At 39.5% G+C, this 25,092-nt stretch overlaps 2 protein-coding genes and 1 long non-coding RNA gene across 8 annotated transcripts in view; 2 read left to right on the plus strand and 1 right to left on the minus strand.

Annotated features, from left to right (window-relative positions):
- LOC100642873 (formin-binding protein 1-like) overlaps window positions 1–17,313 on the plus strand; it is a 29,968-nt gene extending 12,655 nt beyond the window's left edge. The window contains exons 2-11 of one of the 5 annotated variants that reach the window (XM_003394245.4): window positions 9,431–9,546; window positions 11,406–11,456; window positions 12,121–12,427; window positions 12,605–12,751; window positions 12,855–13,214; window positions 14,069–14,098; window positions 14,444–14,751; window positions 14,831–15,022; window positions 15,237–15,373; window positions 15,472–17,313. In XM_003394245.4, coding sequence (XP_003394293.3) covers window positions 9,431–9,546; window positions 11,406–11,456; window positions 12,121–12,427; window positions 12,605–12,751; window positions 12,855–13,214; window positions 14,069–14,098; window positions 14,444–14,751; window positions 14,831–15,022; window positions 15,237–15,373; window positions 15,472–15,629 — 1,806 coding nt within the window. In that variant the 3' untranslated portion in view covers window positions 15,630–17,313. The remainder of the gene's footprint in view (window positions 1–9,430; window positions 9,547–11,405; window positions 11,457–12,120; window positions 12,428–12,604; window positions 12,752–12,854; window positions 13,215–14,068; window positions 14,099–14,443; window positions 14,752–14,830; window positions 15,023–15,236; window positions 15,374–15,471) is intronic. The other 4 variants (XM_048404708.1, XM_048404709.1, XM_048404710.1 and 1 more) reach the window with 4 other exon arrangements.
- Window positions 17,314–17,937: 624 nt separating this feature from the next.
- On the minus strand, window positions 17,938–25,092 carry LOC100642680 (leucine-rich repeat-containing protein 20). 2 transcript variants are annotated; one of them, XM_003394243.4, is made up of 4 exons: window positions 24,327–25,092; window positions 19,453–19,596; window positions 19,120–19,287; window positions 17,938–19,030 (listed from the first exon to the last, which is right to left on the minus strand). In XM_003394243.4, the coding sequence occupies exons 1-4, from the start codon at window positions 24,481–24,483 to the stop codon at window positions 18,867–18,869; spliced, it is 633 nt and encodes a 210-aa protein (XP_003394291.1). In that variant the 5' UTR covers window positions 24,484–25,092; the 3' UTR covers window positions 17,938–18,866. The 2 variants fall into 2 exon arrangements, with proteins under 2 accessions (XP_003394291.1, XP_003394292.1); XM_003394244.4 differs by lacking the exon at window positions 24,327–25,092 and adding an exon at window positions 20,206–20,464.
- Window positions 20,587–21,906, plus strand: LOC125384795. The gene is made up of 2 exons (XR_007223571.1): window positions 20,587–21,126; window positions 21,322–21,906. It is a non-coding gene; the product is annotated as an uncharacterized LOC125384795 (long non-coding RNA).

Below are 25,092 nucleotides of genomic sequence, written 5' to 3' on the forward strand. Positions count from 1 at the left end.
GAACGGCTATTGTCTTCGATCAGGAACGTTGTGAAATATAATTACATATTCTATTTTCCAACCAGCGCGGTACGGAAACGAGAAAGATAGCGAGTAGGCGACCAGTTCCATTCTAGATGACTGGTCTGGCTCGCGTGAGATATCAAAAACTGTAATATATTATCATTTTCATGGAATTAATCGAACGGTACTTGAAATCATTTACTCATTGAGTCCTACTAGATTAACTTTGTTTCCGAGGGTGTAAAGTACAAGTCCGATCTTTTATTTTTCTAGTCTATCGATGCGAATTTTTAATAGATCTGAGAATGCTATAAGATCCTTCGTTGGATCAAATAGTTGAAGCTTGCTTCTCGATAAATATAAACATTTCTTTGGAAGAAATTCAAACGCGAAGTTTTATTCGACGCGCAACCTCGTTCACTTACGATATAACATCTTGTTTGCAATAATTATAAACAAAGTTTATATAAAATACAAAACAACGAACATTTTCGAAGCTTCTTCGCCTTGAAAGACGGAAATACGCCCGATACTCCCAATGAAACGTTTCTGTTTTTGCGTAACGAAATGCAAGACGACTGCCAGATAGTATTAGTTGCAACGATCAATAAGCTCTGACGTCCCACAGTTACTTCTCTGTGAAGTGTTTCTTCTCTGTGAAGTGTTTACGCCGTTCGTGGTTACTGACTACGTCGAATGCCTATAAATAAACTACTTGGCACACCGGTCATTATGCGGATTGCCGATAACTCTGTCTAAGACTGGCGAATAATCAGGAAATCGCGATACGCCGTAGGAATAATTTCAGGTACAGATAAACGGTGGCCTATTGGCACGATGTATCGCTCGACCCATTTTCCCCCGAGGATTAACGCGACGAACTGAACGCTTGCGGGCTTCGTTTCGTTCTCAACAATACAGATATTTCGTAGTTGGCGATCGCACGAGGTTTACCTTAATCGTCGAAGAAGATGAATGGACTTGATCGTCGTGGGACACAAGGTCTTTGACCTTAACCGTAGGAAGAAAAATATTAGCAAACTATATAATCCATCGGATAATTACGTCTGTCCTTTGGTATAACAGAGATCACGATAGGCCAGTTAGCACGACAATGGTCGTTGACAGGCTGAAATGTATATCATGCATATGAAACGCATCGTGGCCTGCGCAGAATCTCTGCAAGGAAAGTTGTTGCCCCGCTCGAGATACAGGTTTTCTATTATTCAATCGATCTTTATGCATTTCTGCGTTTAGTTAATGGCACGTACTGGTTACGAAGCAGAAATGAGAAGTCGAATCTGTCGATTTATTGAGCTACAAAAAGAGGAACGAATCCGTGGAAGCTAATCCCGTGGCCGGTACTCGATCGAAAAAAATGAGCTTTAGTTTTCTTTTACGTTATACGTATACTGGTTACTGCTACACGTAACGCAAAAGAATAATAGAAGTATTTCGTTGAATATCAAGAAAAGATACAGGTATGTAATTGGAAAAAGAAAGTTTATCTAAACGTAAAATCGATGCCATAATTGGACGTCGTACGAGACATTGTACCCATCTTTGATCCACGATTCGATTTATAGATAGGATACTCTGAAATAACTATGATGTTTGTACCATGCGTGGGCGTTCCTCGCTCTTGGAATTAAGATGGGATCGATAAGATCGCGTAAAGTAAAAGCTTCGACAAAGCATCGTATTGTTTTGATAACGGTTTGATCTCCTGTCGCTTCGTAAACCATCGCCGTCTGTGGACGAGCGATAAAAGGCGTCAGTCGGACCACGCGACTTTCTCGTTGACCGACGATGAGTCCCGATTGAAGCTCTTTGTTCCGTAATCCGCATCATTCGTCTCTCACCAGAGGACGAGTTTACCCATTACACCGTCAGCGTACGATCCGCGATAGTACGACCTAGGGCAACATTCCTGAGAATTTGCGAGTGTGCGAGTATTCTTGATCCTCTATCGCGCCGAATCCGTTTCTCGCGTACTACGATACGATTTCGAGCAAAACTCACGCGAGGCTTTATTCGATAAATACGTCGTCGTTGGAGATTTTTTTTATCGCCATTCGAGAGATACGATCGACTTAGGCGTGTACAAGTTGCATAACGGTGTCTTACGGATACCGATAAGGCTGAAATAAACGCGGCGTTGTAAGAGCCGGCCAATTGACACGAGGCTTAATTAGAAAATCGTGCTAGCGCGATTTATCTTTGGCGACCGGGACGATTCGTCTTCGATCAAGCGAACACTTGTACGGACGCGAACGATTTATAGCGTCTATTAAAAGCTCAAGAGCAGGGATCTGTCAGTGCTGGAAAAAACGTGTGAAAAGTCCGTGGCTAGGAGTCAGCCTTGGAAAATCGAGTATGGAACTTATGCGCGCGTCATTCGAGCGGAGCAGCGAGCGATCGCTAGGAAGGCGCGGAGGAACGACGTCGTACGTCCTCGGAAGGTCACACAAGAGAGAAAGGCCGGGAGGGAAGGAAAGTCGTTTGAATTTCGGCGTTTGAGCGACGAGTGCGCTCGCTCTCGTTCCCCGTACGGCATTTCAAAGGAGAGATTCAAGGGTACCTAATTCTGGAGTATTTTTTCGCGTCGTCGAGAAGGCCCTGTCCCGTTTCGCGAAAGCGAACGATCTCCTAGAGTGGGGAACTGTAGCGTTCCGAACTTGTACTCTTTGGAACACTGTGAAAACTGAATGCGAATTTGAAGTCTACTTGGTTGCAAACGGCCGAGAACCATACTCCTCTGTGTGCCGCAGTCAAGCATGCTATTTTCGCGAGACATCCGAACGCACAGCGTAGCGTGCATCTCTGTGCAGATTATTCACGCTGGATTGCATTAAAGACAACGGCGCATTCTCGGCGTTTCTATCATGCAACAGCCTCGTATCGTGTATCCGTCAACGGCTCTCGCGACTACCTTAGCAATTAGTCTTTTCTATGCTTCTCTTTTCTTTTCTTCTTCTTCTTTTTTATTCTCGTTACGCGTGTGTACGTATGCTTGCGCGCACAGGCGCATCTAACTAAGTATGCACCACCTTGAACATGTTGCATGCACCCGTATGCACCGCACGAGCCAACGACACTAGACGCGTACGTACGTTCGCTGTTGGTTCAACGTTCCGTCTGCTTATTAAATGCAGCCACCGTGCTCTCGTGTTTCACTGGTTACTCGTTAGTACACACGAACGACGTGTTACGAACATAGACGAAAGTGTGGAGTATCGTATCTACCTTTACCAAAGAACAAGAGTACGTTAGCGGGCTATTCGCATCTGTTCGTCTTCGCCGACCACGTTGTATTGTTTTCCTTTGGTTCGTTTTCTCCTGTTTGTTCGTCAGTGTGACTGCACATTTCTGGCTGAGCAGTTCAAGCACGAAATTAATTCTATTTGCTATCGCATTTTATCGTCGCTAGTGGCAGATAGTAGGTTGTGCAGTTCAAAACTAAGATTTCTATTTGCAAAGTTGGCAAGACCAGTATGTTTTTTTCGAACTGTCAGACATCGTGAGACAGGGTGTAGCGAAACATTTTGTCTCGCCTCGGAGCCACGCCCTATTTATATAATACTCGATTGCTCTTCGTCAATATTTGACCGACGTCCCACGGCGTATAGTACTCGAAAACTCCATCTAAACTTTAAATCATCGTACTCGATCGTCTCGTTCGTCAATGATCTCTCGTCGTATCGACGATCCTGTTCGTTTCCTCCTATGTTCAAACGTATATATACCTAGTGGAGTAGTATCGTGCGCGTACTCGTGTTTGTCGCGCGACAAATTTCTCTGTCTGTTCCTCGCTGTCTGTCTGCTTGTCACCCCTATCCTTTTTCCATCGCCCTCGTTTCCCTGGTCCTCTCTGTTGCTCTTTGAAGTTGCGTGAGTATATACAGAGAAATGCAGGATCAATAGGGTGGTGGAGGGTACGAAAGCACCCCAGCACGATTTCATGACTCATAATACACACTTGTTCGAGTCCTGCAGCGTTTCGTTCTCGCTTTATCTTACACGTGTCTCTGGTTCCCAAACAATTTTTATAACACAAAATATTTTGTAATTTTTGTTCCATTATCCTTTGAATTACGATAACGCGTGTCCAAGCTGGAATATTGATTTTCCACGATGCTCTTCCCCACTTTTCCCACTGTCTCACGGTGAACAACGCTTTTTCAGCTCGCTCTCGCCGAATTAATTAACACCGACCTGCTCTTGGAAACTTTTTCAACCGGTCTTTCGGCGAGCCGCGTACTTTCGGTGTCCTCGACGCGATCGTGTTCCCATTTCACCGCAACGAAAAGAAATTTTAGTTAATCAAAGACTGCCCACTGGGCTATGCGACTCTCCGAGCTACTGTCTGACTTGCACGTTTCACGGTTTGTCTTTGTACGCCGTAATTTTCTGGAAAGTTTTAGAAACTACCTTTTTAACGTCTTTTATTTCTTACTCTGTTCAATTAAAGTCTTTGAAGTTGCATGATAAACCGGTTCTAACGAGCAAGGATATTTGTATAGAATATAGTAGGCAAGGATCGGAATTATGCCTTGCTCTTGTGGTAGGGAAGAAACGTGATTGCCTGCCAGAAATCCTTCTTAACGACTTCCAAGTCGGAAAGAATTGCTAAAAAGGAAAGAAAGGAAGAAACGCGTCTGTAGATGCCGTGGTCGAAGGCAGTCGAAGGTGTCCCGAATATCGAGGACCAGTTCAGACAGGCCGAAACTCGAAGCCTGAAGATATCTTAAAAGCAAGAAGATAGTGACAGGTATAGCAGTGGTTGGACAAAGGTAACTGTCATACACGTGCATAACGGAAATAACCGACCTGGATAGGCTACGTTTGGCAAGGTTAGGTCGACGTTGCAAGTGCTTGTCTTTGAAAAAGATCGGACCTAAAGGGTGAGTCATGGAGCGGCCGGACATGGCGGTGCACGTTTTTCATCTATCGACCTGCGGTACAGAAAACGCAGGATTGGTCGTGGGGAAACTCGGCTCGGGCCGCTTCGCCGGTGTACAACCGTGCGTATACATCGTGGGGAGGCTTTGCTCGCTGAAAATCGATTCTAGATAATGGACTATAATTTCATTCGCGTCCTACCGAATGAAAATCGAACAACTTGAACCGTATTGATGAAACTCTTCGATCAACCGAAGTGGTTGTACGCTGTTCCAGCGATTTTACGGAGTGTTTGCTTTCCTGTGTCCTGCGAGCTGAGAATAATTTTATTTGAAATGGTAGTTATATAGAAAGTTGATTTTATTTTCAAGTCACGCGTAATTAGTCGACTAATTTCAAACATGTTGAGTTGTCTAAAGCTAAATAGATCCGGAGCGATAGATGTATAAATTCTTCTACGTATCTACGATCTCGTATATATTTAATACGGATATTCAGTCGCTCTTTGTATCTCTCGATCGAAGCAATATCCTGTTGCGAACGTAAGGTATTCCGCTTGAACCGATTTACGTAATATTCGTGTTTTTCCCCAATAAACGACGAGGCTTAGTTCGATAATTATAATTAGACCGCCGATATCGGAGGCGGTGCGGCGTGAAAATAAAATCAGTCGTTGGTCAAGATAGAGCGAAGTGGCGCGAATCGGCGAGGAAAAGGATAAAATGATAGGTTTTTCTGTTCCTGTACGTTCGAAAGTCCGAGTTCGACTATCACCTGCGTTACTAGTTCTCCGTTATTTAGTTGCAAATTGCCCCGGTTACGACGTCGATCGCGTACAGTTATCACAATGAGAAAGTCGCGAGCGATTCGGGAAAATTATGTTTTACCTGGCGTAATACCTGGTAAATTATTGGCGAATCTCTACGATCGAGTATACAACATATGACTTATTGTTAGATATCTGATTCAAGTATATATCGGTACCAGATATAGTATCGTATCACCGCTCGTCTGTATCGCTACTCGGTACACGTATCATGTTATACCTGTTACGATTAGCCTGGTCTCCTGGATATTCCTGTTTACGACGACAAAACGAGTCTCGAATCAATATCGCAGAGACTTTGTCTCTTCCTCCGCCACTTTGTAACTTTAGATTGTATATGTACTTTGGTTAACATCTTAGGTGTTATGGGCGGGCTGAAACGATGCTTGACACGATGAAATAAACATTTACGTACAATAGCATTTTAGAATATGAACAAATCCTGTTCGAATCTAGTTCATGCGATATATTGAAAAGCGACGCGACTTCAACCATAAACGCGTCGCGAGAGTAAGAATGTTTATATTAGATTCGTAGAATACACGTGCAGGTTCGACCACTCCGTTGGAAGAATGTTTGTTGTGCGCGTGAAATCACGAAGCATTTACGGTACGACTGAGAAGTCCAATGTGAATTGTTAAAGAGTTCAAGGTTTAAAAGAATCGAGTCGTGTTGATCGTAGAGTTAAATCATTACTGCGTTATTTCTGTTATACCGTTAAATATAATTTCTGTTATACGTCGAACGATTAAAAACGTGCTCACGACCCAATCTTCTTACGATGTATTCTATTACATATCGTGACACGTTTAACGTCGATTAATTGCGCGAAACGTATGATTTGATGACTCGCGGTTTTCCTCTACCTGTATTTTCCATATCTTGTCACCATCAACACGATGTCAGTTAATTACTTTAATCAACTTTAATGCATGTACACCAGCTAGATACATCCTGGACGTGTGACATCGATGCGTCACGAGATCTTGTTCGTTTCTTTCCTTTTTTTTTCCTTTTATGCAACTGGTTCGAGGTGGATCTCGAAAAAGGAAAGAGCTGCCGATCGCCGATGTCTGTACACGTAGACGCGCGTCTTACGATCTGTGCGTGGCCCTTGAATGGCTACTTGTTGGAAATGAAAGTAACGCGTTTCGAATGCCGGAGCATAGGCGACTCGATCGGGCTTCCCTCCCGTCCCTTCCGCTCTTTTCCACTCTCTTTCCCCGAACACGAACGGAGTAAACGTTGCCGCCGTGTACCGTAGAGCTCGATTTGTCCTTATGCCGCGACTAGCGTAAGTGTCGAAAGACAGGATCGTCCTTGAACGATAAAGCTTCCATTCCGTAACTCGGTGCGCTACGGCGAATGTCGTTTTCTTTCATGTTCCCAGAACCTTGAGGAATTCTCGGTGCTGTGGCGCTATGCGGTTTAATCGGTTTCGGGTCATCACGCGAAGCGAATACTTTTCAGAAGAGAATTCCACGAACACGATATTCCACGGTATGGAACCCGGTACGTTCCTCTCTACGTGAATGAATTAAACTTTCGATTGATGAGGCTTCTTGCGTGTAGCCGGTAAAAGAAGGGGTCGTAAAATCAAAGTTACGTGTTTCGAGTGTCCGGCATAAACGTTAGAGTTACGACGGTACCAAGTTTACGTTTAGATACTCGTTGAAACGCGTAAAATAGGATATTCAATCCGGATATCCTTTATAAGTGGCGCTATACGACATTTCGGATAATACGATTTATGATCTCGTTGTACATATTTCTTTGGTCGTTCGCATCGATCATCGTGAGTCTACGTAATACGTGCGTTCTCCATTCACGAGGCTCGTTCAAAATGTGAATGAAAATTCGTCAGCGGAAGAAAGAGCTGGTCGAGGCTGTACGGTAGCGGTACTGTTGCGATTCATAAGTCCGATAAAACGGTCAGAACCTATGGGTCCCTGGCCTGGTGGTGTCCGACCAGTTGGAATCGCGGGTGTACGTTGCTGCAATGGCAAGCAGAGTCCAGTTTCACTTTTCGTGCCGAGCCGCTAAACGGTCAGAAATCTTTCCACCGGCAGCCTTGCGAAATCCCTCATTGTCCTGAGGAGGGCAATACGTGTATGTGTGCCAGGAGGTTTTCTCAGTCGTCGACCGTGATGAATACATACACGCGGAGTACTGTCTAGCGTGCACACCGCCGTCGTTCGACCATGTCCCTGCGAAGAAAAATTCTCTCTTTCTCCCTTTGCTGTTGGCAGACGACGTCGAGCCGTGGAGAAATGTTCCGATCTGTAGCGGCACTCGGCAGTAAACTTTCCAACGGTTTCTGTCCCGTGGCTAGTTACATAAAACCCTATTATTAGAATAAGATGATTGTCAGATGTCGATATATCCTCACAGAATATTTTCAACTAGCCTAAGGACTCCCCTATAAATTTTAGGATCTGTCTAGCTAAGATTCTTCAAAGGGACAAATAGCCTTTCTCTTAAAAGTCCCTAAATCTATCACCTGCTACGGGAAAATCTGTTTTTCTCAGGTACGATGCTTTTTGTTAGCAATTTTCTCTCAAGGGCAGTTAGCATCCTTTTCCAACCACCAACACAAAATTAGTCAATTAACAGCGACGTCCATTCCCTCAGTTTCCGAACCAAGGCATTCCTCAACGAATCCGATAATCTCGCATCCTTAGACCGCATCATAGTTTTCCTCTGCAGCATCATCGTGACGGAAAGTCAGTCGTTACAGTCAGTTGGAGTCGTTACAGATCGGTCCGAGTCAGTAGTTGGTAGTTCGCAATAATTGATCAGAGTTTCTCGGCATCTTAAGCAATCATCATCCGATCTTGTATCGCGCATCAAAATCGCGCATCGACCAGAAGTCGACATATAGAGTATATCATAATAAATATATATATTGTTAAATATACTCAAATATTTTTTCCTATCACTATCACGACCTATCACCCCAGATCATTGGAATGCGTCGGCTCGAGCAACGAGTTACGGCAGCTTTTTCGAGCGCTTCGAAAGAAATTTTAAGAAGCCATGCTTCGTCGTTCGACACACTGTCCCTCGAGAAACAGAGGTTCCAAAACAATCGATGAACAAAAATTGAGCTACGCTTTGGTACGATCGCGATTTAACATGAAATTTTTGTCTGTATATTTTTTACGATAGCTCGTGGAAGTGTATTTTTTATCCCCCTGATAACAAATTGATATTAATTTCCCGAGAAAGATAAATTGTTTGCTTGAAATATATATATAGGATGTAATTTTAAACGAGGTCAGAAATATCGGTCATGTAACGATAAAAATAATGTTTAACGAAATAGAACAAGGATATAAAATGATACGAAATAAGGAAATAAAATTTTCCCAACTAGCTCCCGTGTATCTCACATTCGTTCCTTATCTTCGTACCCTAGTCACCGTACACTCGTAAAGACGTTACACGTTCAACGTAGATTCTTGCCACGTGTGCCAAATTTCCACGTGGCATCAAGCGTCTCGCTAGCGTCGCGCGTATTCTTCAGCTCGTTATAACTCCACAGGAATTTTTCAGACGAATTCGCTCTTCCACGCTCGAACGTAGTATCATCCTGCCAGATAATAAAATCTATATAGTTTTGTTCTTTGCAATTACGTTTGACATTCTGATCGAGCTTCCAAACTACGTCAACTGATTGTGTGTGTTTTTTTACCGCAGGACCAGTACGAGAATCTGTCCCTGCACACGCAGAAAGGGATAGAGTTCCTGGAAAGGTATGGCCATTTCATTCGTGACCGATGCGCTATCGAGGTGGAATATGCTGCTAAACTCAGGTAAGAAATACTTGTGCGTATTTTAACGTGCTTAGATTTCTCGCGAGATTTATCGTTGGTGGCTGTTTTTGTTTAACCGAGATGCACGCCTCTCTTTTTCTACATAAATTAACAAAGGGGGCAGTATCCGAGGTTAACGATTTCAATAGGACATCCTGTATAATGAGCGTGTCTCACGCACCCCATGAGTTCACGGACACAAGATGTAGTCAGTAATATTGTATTAAAGGGCCCCCTTGTTTGTTCCGTGAATGCCGTCTACTGTTGCACACTTTTGTTCTATCTGGTGTCTGGAAAGCAGCTTATTTTCTCCTCTCTACCGGTATAATATAAACTGGTTTATATAATATCCACCTGATTTAATAAAAAATAATTTAATAAGAAAACAAAATATCGACTAAGAAAGCTAACGTTATCTGTCGCACTTTTAAAGAAGAAACGATTGGAATTTAGCTGCAGAGATAGCGCGATTTCTTTTGAATTTGGCAAGGTTTAATTGCGACGAACGTTATCGGTGTCCCTTAATCAGTTGACGCATATGAAGTGCAGAGAATGATTCCGCGTGCTCGTCACACATCTATCCAAGGCACGTTCGTTCCACTGCATATAAATTATCACGGGCACGTTCCTCGCCTTAATGCGCCGTAATTTCTACGATACATGCTCGTGTTACTCGTACAAATGGAGTACCGTTTTACCGCGTGGCAGTTTCCCTCGATGCACCGTTGATTTTCATTAAAAGCATTCCGAACACTCTGCAAAATACGGTTATATTCTTTAAATCTAGCGCACTTAATTTCTTCGAGTTTCTCGGTTAGTTAGAGAAGTTCGGTGCAATGTACGACGAATTATCGGATACTAACCCAGATCTAGAAAAAAGAGCCCGAGAATCGTAAGACAGAAATAGCTTGTCAAGTCCCTTTTCTTCTATCTCAGTAATTCGAACGTAAAGGAGTTCACTTGTGTCCAAAGCAGCTTTATCGACTCTTTCTTAGCTACCGACCTAGACCCTAGATATCGAAACGTAAATTACTTGGAATGTATTTCCGTCGAGCTTTTGAATAACGATCTTTAGATCTAGACAGAGGATATCGGGAATCGACTTGAAAATAACTTTCCCAATTTTTGAACAGTGACCCAGACCTACGAAGGGGAATTCAAGCGGACTCGAAAATAGCTTTTCCGATCCGACACGCGCACGTACATACTTGGACTTGCCTCCTAATTTACGGTTCCCGTTTCCCGTTGGTATTTTAGAAATCATCGGTCGTTTTCACGAACCGTTTTCCGGTTTCGCGGCACGTCGAACTCCGATAAACCGTATGGTTGATCTGGTATCAAGGACACGTCAACTTCCGGATGATAATGCATTTGGTGGCCGACACACATTTATCGCTCGCTCGTCGCCCGAGTGTTCAAATTAGAATGACTCGGCCGTAGTTATTTCTTGCTGCACGAATGACTAAACGCAATCTGAGCATGGAATTCTGGAAAACGTCCAGCTTTATTGTTCTACGTGAAACACGAGCTTTATCATCGTTTTGTCGCGCGGTTTTATAATGCTCAACGAGATTTCTTTCTCCTTACGCTATTATGGAAATTCTAATCTTCGCGTTGCTATCAACAACATTACGATCTGTGCTCAGTTCCAAAGGCGTCCCTTTGAAAATATCTTTAAACCACAAATAACTAAAAAAGGATCAACGTTATTTAAACGTAAGGATTTTTATTTTAAATCTTTTACACGAACCAAAGATGAATTATTTCCTTAGCAGGAGATGTTAGGCTTCCTTTTCATACGTTGTCTTCGGGTTGACTATTACACGTGATCGGCAATCTTGTTTCGTTTCTGATTTCAGACGTCTCGTGAAGAGCTATCAACCCAAGAAGAAGGAGGAGGAGGATTATCAGTAAGTATGAGCCAACTCAGAGGCGTAATACCGGATCCACGCTCCGTAGTAATGTTCCTCGACATGAATAATGCTTCAAAATAATTCCTACTGTAAAATACATTCTGCCTACTTTTTCTGTCTTTTTTCTTTTCTTCTTGGCATGTAAATTATATTTTAGTAGGTCGTTCTCAGTCAGAGATAAATGATTCGGTAAAGAATATATTTCCTGTGTTTTTCCAAAGCGACTTTACTATCTGGCATTCGGCCCATCTTTTTATATTCTTAGTTATTTCGTGAACGTCAATCCTCGATACTTATTCCTCGTAGTCAGGATTGATCTCACAACTGATCGCGTACGTTTTGCAATTCTTAAGAGTTACGAATGCTTCCTAGACTTTCGATTAGAATGCAAACGCGGCGCCTGAAAGTAAAGAAAAATTCTCGAGCGCCTTTGATATTCCATGCGTGGCATGACAGAAAACAGTAGCTAATCTCTTATCTGAGGGCGTGGGTAGATTGCATTATAAGTTGTAGTCAGTAACTGGCTCGTTACTGCGCTTACAGGCTTGTTTCTTTTCATGCTGCGGTTCGTTCTGCATCATATTCATTTACGTAAACCAGAAGATTTATGACCTTGCGTCGTATAATTAAATACGAGACGATGTATGAACTTTGACCGCAGGTATAGTCCATGTCGAGCGTTCAAAATGGAGTTGAACGAGGTAAACGATCAGGCAGGACAGAGGGAAGTAATCGCAGAGAATCTACAGGCAAACGTGTTAAGGGAATTGAATATTCTCGTGAAGGATTTCAAGGAAGACCGTAAAAAGCACCTTCAAGAAGGCGCCAGATTAATGGCCAACCTGACCGGTCAAATTGGGAATCTGGAGCGTGCTAGGAAGGCTTACGAGAAAGCTTTCCGTGAGGCGGAAAGAGCAGTGGAAAATTATCAAAGGGCAGATGCTGATTTGAATCTCTCTAGAGCGGAAGTAGGTGGATGGTTTTGATCCTCGTTTCACTTTTGCACCTGAGAAATTTCCAATTAACTTGGCTGAGTAGCTTTTAACATAAAATTCTAAGCGAATATCGATCCGTGAATACTTGTCGAGGAATACAAGTTGCGTGGTAATAATCTGTGAACTCTGTATGGTTTATTTTATGCTCAGGTCGAAAAGCAGAGGATGAACATGACCTTAAAAACTCAGCAGAGTGAAGAAGCGAAAACCGAGTACGCGAATCAGTTGCAGAAAACAAACGACATGCAGACGTTGCATTATCACACGGCTATGCCAGAAGTGTTTCAACATCTGCAGGTATACGACATTGTTTGATCTATTATTTATCTATCTGGAATCCAGAATTCCTATCCTTTGAAGATGTGTACACGATTTCAACGCTCTATATATCTTGTTGTAGGAACTTGACGAAAAGAGAATAAAAAACATGCGAAACTACATGCTAAAGTCTGTAGAAATAGAACGAGCAGTGGCTCCGATAATCGCTCAGTGTTTAGACGGTATCGAGAAAGCGGCAAACGAGATCAATGAGAAAAAAGACACGCTATTGGTAATCGAACGTTACAAAAGCGGCTTCCAGCCTCCGGGAGATTTTCCGTTCGAAGACCTTTCCGTGGCTAAAACGTATGACAGCAATAGTCAGTTGTCACAACCCGTGATGCAGCCGATACACAACCATCACCTGACAGCTAAGGGTACCGTTTCCGGTAGTAAAATCAAGAAGAGGGTTGGTCTGTTCGGCATATTCAGTAGCAATAAGGTAAATGTTGTTCATAGCGATTCCACCAGTGTAGTTTTTATTTGTGTCATAAGTATGTTTGTGATTCAAGCATTGTTCACGTTTTTTACTCTTTCTCTCTCCAAAAGTGTAAAAACGTCGAAAGTAAGAACGAAAGATAGTTACAATATGCACGAAATATTCTTTATTTTTTTGTAATTACCTTGTTCGATACGTATATTCGCATAATTATCTATCAATAAGCCTGAAATACGCATACAGATCTTTTGCAGCATGAGTGATTCGTGTAATTTTTAGTTTTTTAAATAATCGTGTTTTCCGTTTCTTAGCGATGTATTTATTCGTTTAAAATTTCCTTTTTATTTCGTGCGATCGTTAAGGCGAAAGGGATGGAATAGGAATATCACGTTCGTTCTATCTAGTTTGAACGATAATTTAAAATAGTATCGTGTTAATTTTCGCGTAGCCAGCATAACTTATCTTTCTTCTGTACTTTTTATTAATTTGGTGGATGGTTCGATCTGCCTGTGTGGTCTCTTGTTTCCAATCATCCGTGGACTATGAATTTGGATACTATTGTACTTAGTAAGTACACTACAAATCGCTTGCTCGCCTGCCACTGTGTAACATCAGCATTTTGTTCTGCATCGAGATATATATCAGTAATTACGTACGTTTGTTAGATGTGTCTTGTTGGCCGAGTACAAACTCAGACATCGTTGAAACAGTAAATACCATTTTGCGTATTACGGAATATGCAATGTCCATGATATTTTCTTTACTGAGTTTTTACTCAACGCTATCGCCTGAGCCCCGTTTTTCCGATTCATTCGCTGAATGATACGCTTTTGGAATTTGTTTCATGCGAACAACAGAAGTTGATCGAGGTGGGCATAGCTTTGAAGGTCTGTCTATTTCTTTACTGTTGTCATTGTCTATTGTACGACAGTCCTTATTCACAGAGTCCCACGGTTTTAATGATTGACCACAGAATACTCGCCTTTATGTATATTTTTTTTATTTCATTGATAGTTTTTCCAGCTCTAAGTATGCTCGTGAAAGTGACGCATAATATAAAAACGTTGTTGAATTTGTATTTATTAACTCTTCATTAGTAACGTAGAATTAACTCTACTATCATATATATGATAATCACGTGCTTTCTTCTCTTTTGTTTTCCATCGTAATTCATTAAATATTTCGCTAACATTCACCTTTGAAACTTGGATACTTAAATTGAAACATTCCAGAATAATGTGCCTGGATACGGCGACGGTGCAAAGGAGGACTGCAGCGATCTACCTCCGAATCAACGCAAGAAGAGATTACAACAAAGGCTGGATGAAATACAAGCAAAAATTCAGCAAGAAACCGCAGCTAGGGACGGCTTGATGAAGATGAAAGGCGTATACGAACAAAATCCTGCATTAGGTGATCCGATGAGCATAGAAGGACAATTGAATCAATCGAGCAACAAACTAGATAAACTTGGTGCAGAATTGGCAAAGTTCCAAGGTTATTTCGAAGAAGCAATGCGCGCCGGTGTCAGTTTATCCAGGTGACCTTGCAGAATTTCATAGACTCTTTTCACGATCTACTTAGTTCATAGTGTAAGTTGTATAATCTAAAATTTCTAGTCCGAGTCAAGCACCACGAAAACCGACTAGTAATGGTTCCGCAACAAGGCCGTTAAGTTCAAGAAGATCCAGTCATTCAGGAGGAGAGGAAAGTCTGTCAAGATCGGCGTCTGATTCAAGTGTAAGCAATGCGAACGCTAATCAACCAATACACAAGAAAAGTGCTCCGGGTACGCCGCAGCCGTCGCACGGGTAAGTTTTAATTAACTAATTCTCATTTCGAATTCTACCAATTCTATATCGGGTCATATTACAAAATTAATTTAGGATCTACCGTGAAAGACTTCCTTTTTGTTAAGTCGAATCGTTGTGATAATAATGAGTTTTTGAATCGGTATAAATACAGATTAGAATTTTTAACTAGACCAATTAGACACGCTTTTCGCTTTACGGTACTGATGCACAGTTCCACGAATAGCCCGGAATCTGGTCTTGGAGAATCGAGGACATCCCTTCCTGGTAGTGGCGGAGAAGAATATTACGTTGATGAAATTGATGCTCAACCGCCATTGGGAACGTGTAGGGCTCTTTATCCTTTCGATGGTACGTACATATATCTAACAACTTTACTGAAGTATTCCTAATTTATTTCTGTTAATAATCCAAAAAATATGTATATAAATTGAAAATTATATTTTTAGCGACTAGCGAAGGTTCAATACCGATGTACGATGGAGAAGAATTATACATGATTGAATTAGATCAAGGGGATGGATGGACGCGTGTGCGTCGCATTTCACAACCAATCGAGGGCTTTGTACCTACATCTTACATAGAGTGTCATCTCTATAACACTTAGCCACTTCTTTTAGAACGTTAAACAATTGTGAAATGAGGAAGTTTCAAGGTTATTCATACTATGAGTTCAATATGGTACATTGAACGATTAAAAATAGCAATGAGTGTTGTTAAGGGTTTTGTGTTGGTTGAATGGCACAAGGTTTCAGCATATACTCTGGTCAAAACATGGGCCTAAATGTCGGTGATGTCGTATAAATAAAAATTATTATGTGCCAATGTTCTGATTTTTGGAAGAATCTTATGACTTTGGTTGTCGAAGGTTCAGTCAATTATGTCCAACACATTTCCCTCTAGCTTCCATCAGTTTATCGAACAAGAGAGAACAAAGAGAAAATAAATTTCACTTTTAAGATCTAGCTTCTTTTATACAAAAGTGACCGAGACAAGTTGAACTCACTTAGTACTAAATAGTATAGTTAAGATCGTACAATTACTTAGAATGATGTTATGCCCAACCGTTTTAAGGACGTTTCATTGTACACGTTCAATATTTGCGAAGACGATACATTTTTTGAAGAAAAATGATAAAAGCACCCTGATCACTTGGACGATTCTGGAAACGTGTCTCTGTAATTTAGATATGCACAAGTAAATAATTTGTAACTTCGTTAATGAAAGTAAATACCTGTCGTATAATACACATACACAAACACACACACATACATATATATATATATATAACATGTGCTCCGCCTACACATCACGGATAAAAATTACGGTCGTTGTAATTGCACGAGTTTTTATGTGCTTTTTTTTATTAACTCGGTTGTAAAGTAGGCAACTCACAGACGAATTCACACTATCTCTGCCGAAGTTCAAGAAACTGATAAATACTATAGTGCTTTTAAATTTAATTTTTATTTAAATCTTATATATATTATAAAAATGGGAAAAATGCATTATTTGTTTTATGGCATATATATATATATGTATATATAATAGTATATATATATATATATATATCTATCAATGTCTGTTTCTTGCTTTAGCCGATGATAGAAATGTGATGTCGCTTCTTTACAATTATTTTTGAATTATTTTTTATCTTCTATTGTTCTTTAGTAAGTTTATTAATTGACGTTCGTTTTTTGTTTTCTTTTTTTTTTCTTTTTAATGCAACATGAAGGTGATTAGGTGGTGCTCTGTACAGCAAGTAGATTCCGAAGATTGGTCGGTTAAGTTTTGTTTATGATATTGCCTGGATGTGAATTTAGTTAGAATATATTTCTGTACATATTGCAAGGGATATGGGAGGAAGAACGAAATGAATGGTACGTGTGTGAGTGCCAGATTCGATGTGTATCCTGCGAAGCGATACATTTGTTTCCATTGCAGATATAAGTACGAAATGGTGGTGTTAACATTTTTGTTTGAAAAAATGCCTCTATTTCGATGCTGGAAGGAATTCTTAGCTTCGCAGTTACAAAGCCTAGATTCGTCCTAGATTCGATTGCGATGTATCGAAATCGTGTAGTCGTATATATGCTCGCGTATTAAAAATATGTATATGTATATGTATATGTATATATATATATATATAAATATAAATAAATAAATAAATATTTATATATATACATATAGATATATAAACTATAATCACTCATTAAAGTATAGCTTCGGTATATAATGTACGCAAGTACACGAAATTAAACAAAGATCAATAGCTCTTTCTTGAGCCGCAATTGCTGCTGCCTATTCATTCGCTGTAATTTCTTTACCCCCTGACATACGATTATAGGTTTCACTGCATTTTCTGAGCAACCAAGAATAAGCATACAGTACGTGTCTTCGCGCGATATTTTTTAAATTTATCATTAGTTGTCAGAATGCGAGCTGTAAGATTTTTGCGAAAGTCAACAGTATTTTCGCGTGCGGTTATCGGTTTCAATGAAAAGTCAGTTGCAATACTTTTCGCTTGAATATCGATCCTTGATAGGCTGTATCACTTGATGAAAGTGTAACGAGAAAATCATTAGATAACGATAGAAAAAAGAGCGAGATCCGTATGTCTACCTTAATTCTTAACATTCAACTGCGCGTCCATTCTATGTATATTTTGTGATTTTATATTCATGAACAAGTATTGTAGATAATTAACTCCGTGACTCATTATACGTTTAATTATTATTATTATTATTATTAATTATTATTATTATTATTATTAATATTGAAAAAATATAGCTACTAAACCAATATAAAGTGGTTTGAGACACTAGTGTGCAAATCCAACGTATCCATCTATTACTCCTTAACGTCCTTTTCCCCATTAGAAAGGAAATGAGTTAGAAGGAAGAATAAAGGAGAACTGTGTTTCTTAAAGTATATTGTAACATTTCGCGGACAATTGACTAGATCAGAAATACAGAGCAATACATTCTGATACCTGTTGTGCATATACACAGAGCTACGTTACAATTAATACATAATACAGTTTAATGTACATATCGTTTATATAAATTAAATACAATTGTTCCTGTAAATTCTTACCAGTCCATAAGACACGTATCTAAACAAAAGAAAATAATGAATTTTCGTATATTCTAATCGGTACATTGGATTTATACTTGTCGTTCTCTTCTTTTTCTTTTCAATGTTTTATAAAATCGAAAGTATTGATCGATTTATGGCGAAAATGTCAGCAATAGATCGCCTATATATTGGCAGTCGTTCGATTTATTACATAATATGTCGCAGTGTGTCAAGTCCACGCATAAAAAATAATAAAACATATCTTAAATGTACAGGATACTTATTTGGAGTTAGTAAAAATATGGTAGTAAATTGAATCGGCAGCTCGCGATGTTACACATACATGGATCACAGCATTCCGCGGGCCAAATGAGCGAGCAGCATAATAATATCTAAAAAAATCCACACGGTACAAAACGAGAGTAAAAGAAGTGACAATCAATCGCTATCCACGAGATCAATGAAGAAAGTTCCAGGTACGCGGCAAGTCTATCCTTAAGTACAGATTATAGGAAACATCAATTGGAGAGAGTTCCATTTTCTGATGATTCTTGCCGCATATCATCACACCTGTTATCGATCAGTCATGTGCTTTTTTGTCACTGTACAAAATACTTGATTTGTTCGGAATTCGCGTAACAATCTGCGAACTTTTGAACAATCTCAGTCAATAGTAATGGAAGCAAACTACGTCCATGTAGAACGATTATTCAACGATCAGCTGCTTTGGCAGATATTATTGTTTTCTTTGAACTATGGATTCACTTCAAATAGTGAGGTCCTCCCATTCTTCGACTTGTCGAGGGGTCAGTTCAATTTTAATTCGAGTTAAAGTACTTAAAAGATCGTGCATCCTGGCCGTTAATGGATTGGCTTGAAGATCAATAAATTCCAACGCGGGAGCGTGCCTGAGTCTTTCAACGTCTATGTCTAGAAAATTAAAATTATCAAAATTACCAATAATATCGATAACTGAATCATTTGAATATCCTTTATATAACAAAGTAAGTAATGCTTACCAATGATTGAATTGTTGTTAGCAAGAAGCCGCTTGAGTTGCGGTATTCGACATGTAACGGGTGGCAAAGCAATGAATGTATTATGCGATATATCCAACCTTTCTAAAGCTTGCAATTCAGCAAGTTCTTCTGGTAGCTTACTCATTTGATTATGACTCAGGTTCAGTTCTAGAAACGATTACGTGTTTGAATTTGTATTACAGTGATACCTTTCAGCTTAAATAGAAAAAGAGATAAAATTTTCTTTAATTATCGAAAACAAGATAATAACAGAGACGAAAAAGAAATTAACAGTATGAATATTTGATTAAAAACAAGTATTGATCAACTTACCAGTAATCAGAGAGAACTTGACTGCAAATTTTGGTGGAATTTTTGTTATCACATTCCCTGACAGATTACATCTTTTTAACTCTGTGTGTCTCATTAAATGATAAACTGCATCAGGTACCTGCATTAGTTGGCATTCTGACAGATCTGAAAAATATAAAATGGTAACATTAAAAAGTGTTACGTAATTACTTTGTTTCAGACATGAAAAAAAATATTTTCCAAAATCTATATCTGATCAAATTAAATACATCAACAGTTATATAAACAAGACATAACGCTATATTAAACGTATATATTCCATGTATTATACATATATATTTGAACTACGTGTCATAAAAAATAGCGATGTGTTCAATTTTCATAACTGGAGCACGAAGATATTGCGCCCGGCCGTATTGTGTTCTTGACAGATCAGCTGTCGAACTAGGTCAGTGTATCAATATTCCACGACGATAACAATAGCAGTTTGCACACTTTTCAATTATTGTTTCTTACATTCGAAGTTACAGATCGAATCTAATCCGATTAAGCACATAGAAATTATATTGAAAAGGTGAAAAGCTTGGATAAACATATAAAATTTTTTATAAAACCCGCGATGCACCTGTAGCAGCGAGAACTAGGTCATGAATTAAATTAAAGTATCTACAATGACAATTAATTTAAACAGACTAATCTTAAATGTTTACGAGAATCGTGATTTTGACAGTCTATGAAAACGATTTTTTAAATATTTTACAAAGTACAATTTACCAAGATTGTTAGTTTCTTGTGCATCCTCGCAGCGCAACACTACTCTCGTGACGGCGTTCGCCATCTTGCTGAGGCAAACTGACTCAAGTTAGACGTCTCGCCACCTTTATATGAAACATTTATTTTCGACGAATTTCAGAAATAAATAGCACGCGTTTGATGACCTTGGCATTCACTTTACTTTCCGGAAATTCGTGCTGTGATATTGTGACGTGGAAATCAATGACGATAATGTAAAATGTCTGATACATTTTGATATTCGTAGTATCATATTTTCTTAATGATTGAAATTTAAATTTATCGTTACCTAATTTGAATTTTAATAAGACAAAAACAAATTTTAGAAGCGTTTTAGCGATATGAAAATAGATGCGGGACACTCGCTTGTTTGATATTGCGCTAGAAAATCTTGTCGCCATTTTTCGGGCGCTTGCGCGTTTAGTTCTGATTTTGTTATGCCTTCTTCCGTTTCGCGTCAAGTAATATTTTTATGATTTATATTATTGCAAATGTTTATGTACGACTTAAGCCGATTAATTTTGTTACCGAAGCGATATATTTGTAGTTCATGATACTTAACATCGTGCAAGATAAAATATTATACATTACTTCAGGAATCGATTTATAGGTACAGTATCGAACATTTGAAAACTTCGCTACAACGAAACTATATTTTTTAACATCATTATCTGTTTCAAACTTTTAAACACAACAATTTCGTCTTTTATTATATTTCAAACGAAAAGATTTTCAACGCTATTGACTGAGTCAACTACCTGACTATGTTTTACTGTTTGTATTGACAGTGGCGATGACTTTTTGCTATAAAGTAGTAAATGGCTTTGGTGGCAAGCTACCATTTAAGGTTACGTTTCCATACATGGTGGCGCCTCGCGTACCTGTATTCATATAGCGCACAAGGTGTATACACTCGTATTTTATCTCATGGCTATGAAAATATACAGTATCGTCCATGTTTTACATATGAAAAAATAATGCTGTTCACATAAAAATTAATAATTCTCCGATTTCTTATGAAATAAGTCTATTCCAATCGTACGCATTTATTAAATATTCATAATACGCTCACTAATGTAAATATTTTTTACGGAACAGCGTTCAGGTCGAGTGATAAAACTGCAAGCTGACTCACTTACTCAAGCACAAGTTTTATACATTGGACAAATAACGCTACAAGTTAACTAAGTTTGCATGCATCGGTAAGCCCGATTTTTTTATTGTCGAATCCATATGACAACAAATTTGAAAGATGAAATTCTAGTTTTATTGAAAGAAGATAATGAGCAGAAATATCGTAAGGTTTTGCTACACAAAAATCTCACTTGAATGTATTAAAAAATAATGGGACAACAATGAAAATAACATGATGACGTAACAGCTTAGTAGTTCATTAACACTTTGTCGTGGATGCATGTAAAAAGATCAGGAAGAAGAAACGACTCTCGTGCGACATGCAAAGCGCGAGCATTTACTTTGCCAGGGCCTCGTAGCGGTTCACTATTCCGAGATTGACCTTTCGTATGCACAAATGCCTCCAAAACGTACAATAGATCTTCCTGTTGGCCGACTGTTGACTCACAAGTTGACGCATCCATATATCGCACAATAATATCAATAGCCAATGTTAAAGTGTTTACAAACTTAAAATTCTTTATTAATATAGTTAAAATACAATACAAAGTAATGTAAAAAAATGAAAAAATTGCAAAGGGAACATAACGGCTCGGACGTCATAAAAATATTTCTATTAGCACTGCAGTTATACGGTACACGACGTAATCGTATTATTTTAAGCTTCGTTCATAAAGACAAAATTTGCAACGTGTTCGGATCGATGGTTGGATAGCTTAAGAAACAAAGACCGGATACAAGAGTTGTGTAACGCAATGTTTATCCAACCAATTATCTATGCTAGAAGCCGGAGCGAGCATTTCACTTTTATTCGAATTGATGCACGAGCCGCTACCGCAGCAAAGAACACGACCACCTGTTACGTATGCTTGCCTAATGCATCATACTAACATTAGATATCCCTATCACCTAACGAGCTAACGTTATAACATCTCTTTTGCTTTTTCGAATGATAATACTATGTGGGTAAAGACGTGGGGAAGACATTTATATAGAGTAGAATAGAAAGATACTTTTTATTATCTTATGCCGAACTTAAAGAAATAGAATTAGGATGAACTCTTAAATGACAAAGAAATTCTTGATGACACAATTCAGTGCTGACTATAACCAATTATATGTGCGAAAATTGGAAAAGAGGTATCACTTCTGGTTGTTGGTCCGATGCTTCTTGTCAAAACAATTTTTCTCGAGTATTGCTACAAGTGTTGTTACAGAAATGCGCATTCGGACGTAGAGTGACTCCTTGAACGTGGCTGCCAAGTACCTCTCGCTCTCATTTTCTCCGCTTCAAGACTTTCGCCAGTTACCGATTAGAAATCTCGTATTTACTTTTGACGGCTTGACAGTAATGTTCTTAATCACGATAGAGCTAAGAGAAAAAGAACGTAATTAAGGCATTATAGGAGTGCGCCTAAAATAATTAACAAACAAAGAGACAACGAAGAGATAAGGTAACACCCGATACAGATCGATTCAAGACAAACCTGGATGAGGCGACATTGAGAAAGGTCTCAAATCTATCCGGATAGGCAGATAAGGCGAGGACTGAGACTCGTTCTTACTTCCAGGTTGAATCAGGAAGCGAGTCGCGTGATCTATACGGTGGTTCGAAAAGTAAGTATCGACGCGGAAGACATTAGCGTACTGGTGACGTTTAGCGTACTGGTGAACCTAGTTTGTCACGGTAGTTTGAAAATCGAGCTCGTTACGGTTACGGGTCAGTCGAAACAACGAATCAAGGCCGGCTAGAAACGCGTATCGAGTTGCCAACTATATTAGTCCTCTAAACTCTAACCGAGCGAGTTCTAAGGTCGCTCGATACGACACCACGTCTATTAATTTATTATTCGATCGTTCGCAATTTATTGATAATGCCTCCTGCGGAGGCAAAATGATCAAAATTATTTTGCGATGGAACAATTTCTTTGTGATTCCATATTTATCATGTAAACGATTTAGTTTACGTTATAAGCGAACATCAAGTTGCTTTCACGATTTTGCACACGTTAAGAAAATTATTTGCGATGTTCGAGTGCAATAGGGAGTCGAGCAAATTACATTACCGGCAAATGTACTGTTGCGAGTCGATTATACCAGTAGGAGATCGGGCCATGCGTTACAAACAGCTAGCCAACTTAAACAACCTGTATAAGATTTACGATTTATCCGATCTGCGATATATAGTTCGTGCTTGACTGCAAGTACACGTACAAGCAAAAATTTTCAGTGAAATCGATTAGGAAATAATCCACTAGATCAGATTTGAACAAACGTGAGCGTGGAGGTGATAAGGAATTAGTCTGAGTGTACTATTCTAAAAAAACGTATACAATTTTAGCATTATCCGATATCTTATCTGAACTTTTATTATCATATACACGAAGAAAAGTGCGCAGCCCATTATGCGAATTGTTCTCTGTTTCGTGAAACAATCATGGCGTTTTTATTCATCGATCGTACAGTAAGTATAAATCGAGAAGAACATTTTAATCTAATTTTTAGAGAATCATAGAAACGCGAATATTACTCGACGAATGTTCCAGCACGTTTTCTTTCCCCAAATGAAATTCTCAGCCGAGCGAAAGTGTAATACCTCAAAGGCGGAAAGATATCGTAGCGTAGAAAGTATCAAACGCGAAGTAAACAATTACGTTTCGCTAACCAATTCTACGTTAGCGAAGTAGTTTCTCGAGTCAACGCTAGTAAGGAGAAATATACCTTTCTGTCTGCTCTTTTATTAATAGTTTCTCATTTTTTTTCTAAAAAGAAAATTATGCGTTTTTCTCTTAAAAGAGTTACTTTTATTTTTCTATCAGAAAAGGTTCAAAGATCAACTTTTTCCGCAGATTTATTGTTTTACATTCGAAAATCCAACGAGCAAGTCGAAAGTTTGTCGATGTTAGGAGGCGAAACAGATTAAAACGGCATCAAAGATAGGAAATCATACAATGATAGATTTGACCCACCTAGATTACAATTGTCCTGCGCCTCTTCGCACCGGGAAACTACCCTAATTATCGCCCGGCCCGCCAACTGGACGCAAACAGCCATAGCCACGTTCCTCTCTCCTTGCTCCTGAGAAATCTGTTGCACATCGTCACCATTGTACGCGGGTGGTCTCATCTCTTCTACGTTCGATTATGTACGACGGACGTGGAAAAATCTTCGTAGAGTTTTAAACGAAAGAAAGGAACTCGTCTAGAAATTCTATTTATTCGGAATCGAACGATCACTGAATCTCTTCAAAGTTGTCTAATCACTGTCGAACTCGTTGCACAGTGATCAAGTACACGCTTTTACGGTTTCTTCCTCGAAGTATCAATAGCACCCTTGATTCTCTCCACTTCTTCCTCGCGCATTAAAAAACAATCATGTTTCGGGACGCAACCTTTTGATCGTACACAAAGAACGCTTGGAACGCACTTTTCCGACGAGATACTTGTTGCCTGAAACTATCGCGTCTAATGCGAACTTTTAGCGTTGTCGTCGCAAATGTAGTCGGTATGTTTATCGAGAAAACAACGGAGAACCGTTGGCTTCTGAGAACATCGATGAACCGATCACGTCTGAGACGAGATCGTTGTGTCCTCGATCTTTCACGAAGCTGCGAGATTGCTGCGATTTTCTGTTTTTCCCCGCACTTGAAGAACTCTCAGAAAGTAAGGGGAAAGATATCGAAACGAGAGCGTTTCAGGTGACGCTGGCTGGCACTGAAGTGCAGAACTCCACGCG

This window comes from Bombus terrestris, chromosome 3 (assembly GCF_910591885.1).
Source record: "Bombus terrestris chromosome 3, iyBomTerr1.2, whole genome shotgun sequence".
Lineage (NCBI taxonomy): Eukaryota > Metazoa > Arthropoda > Insecta > Hymenoptera > Apidae > Bombus > Bombus terrestris.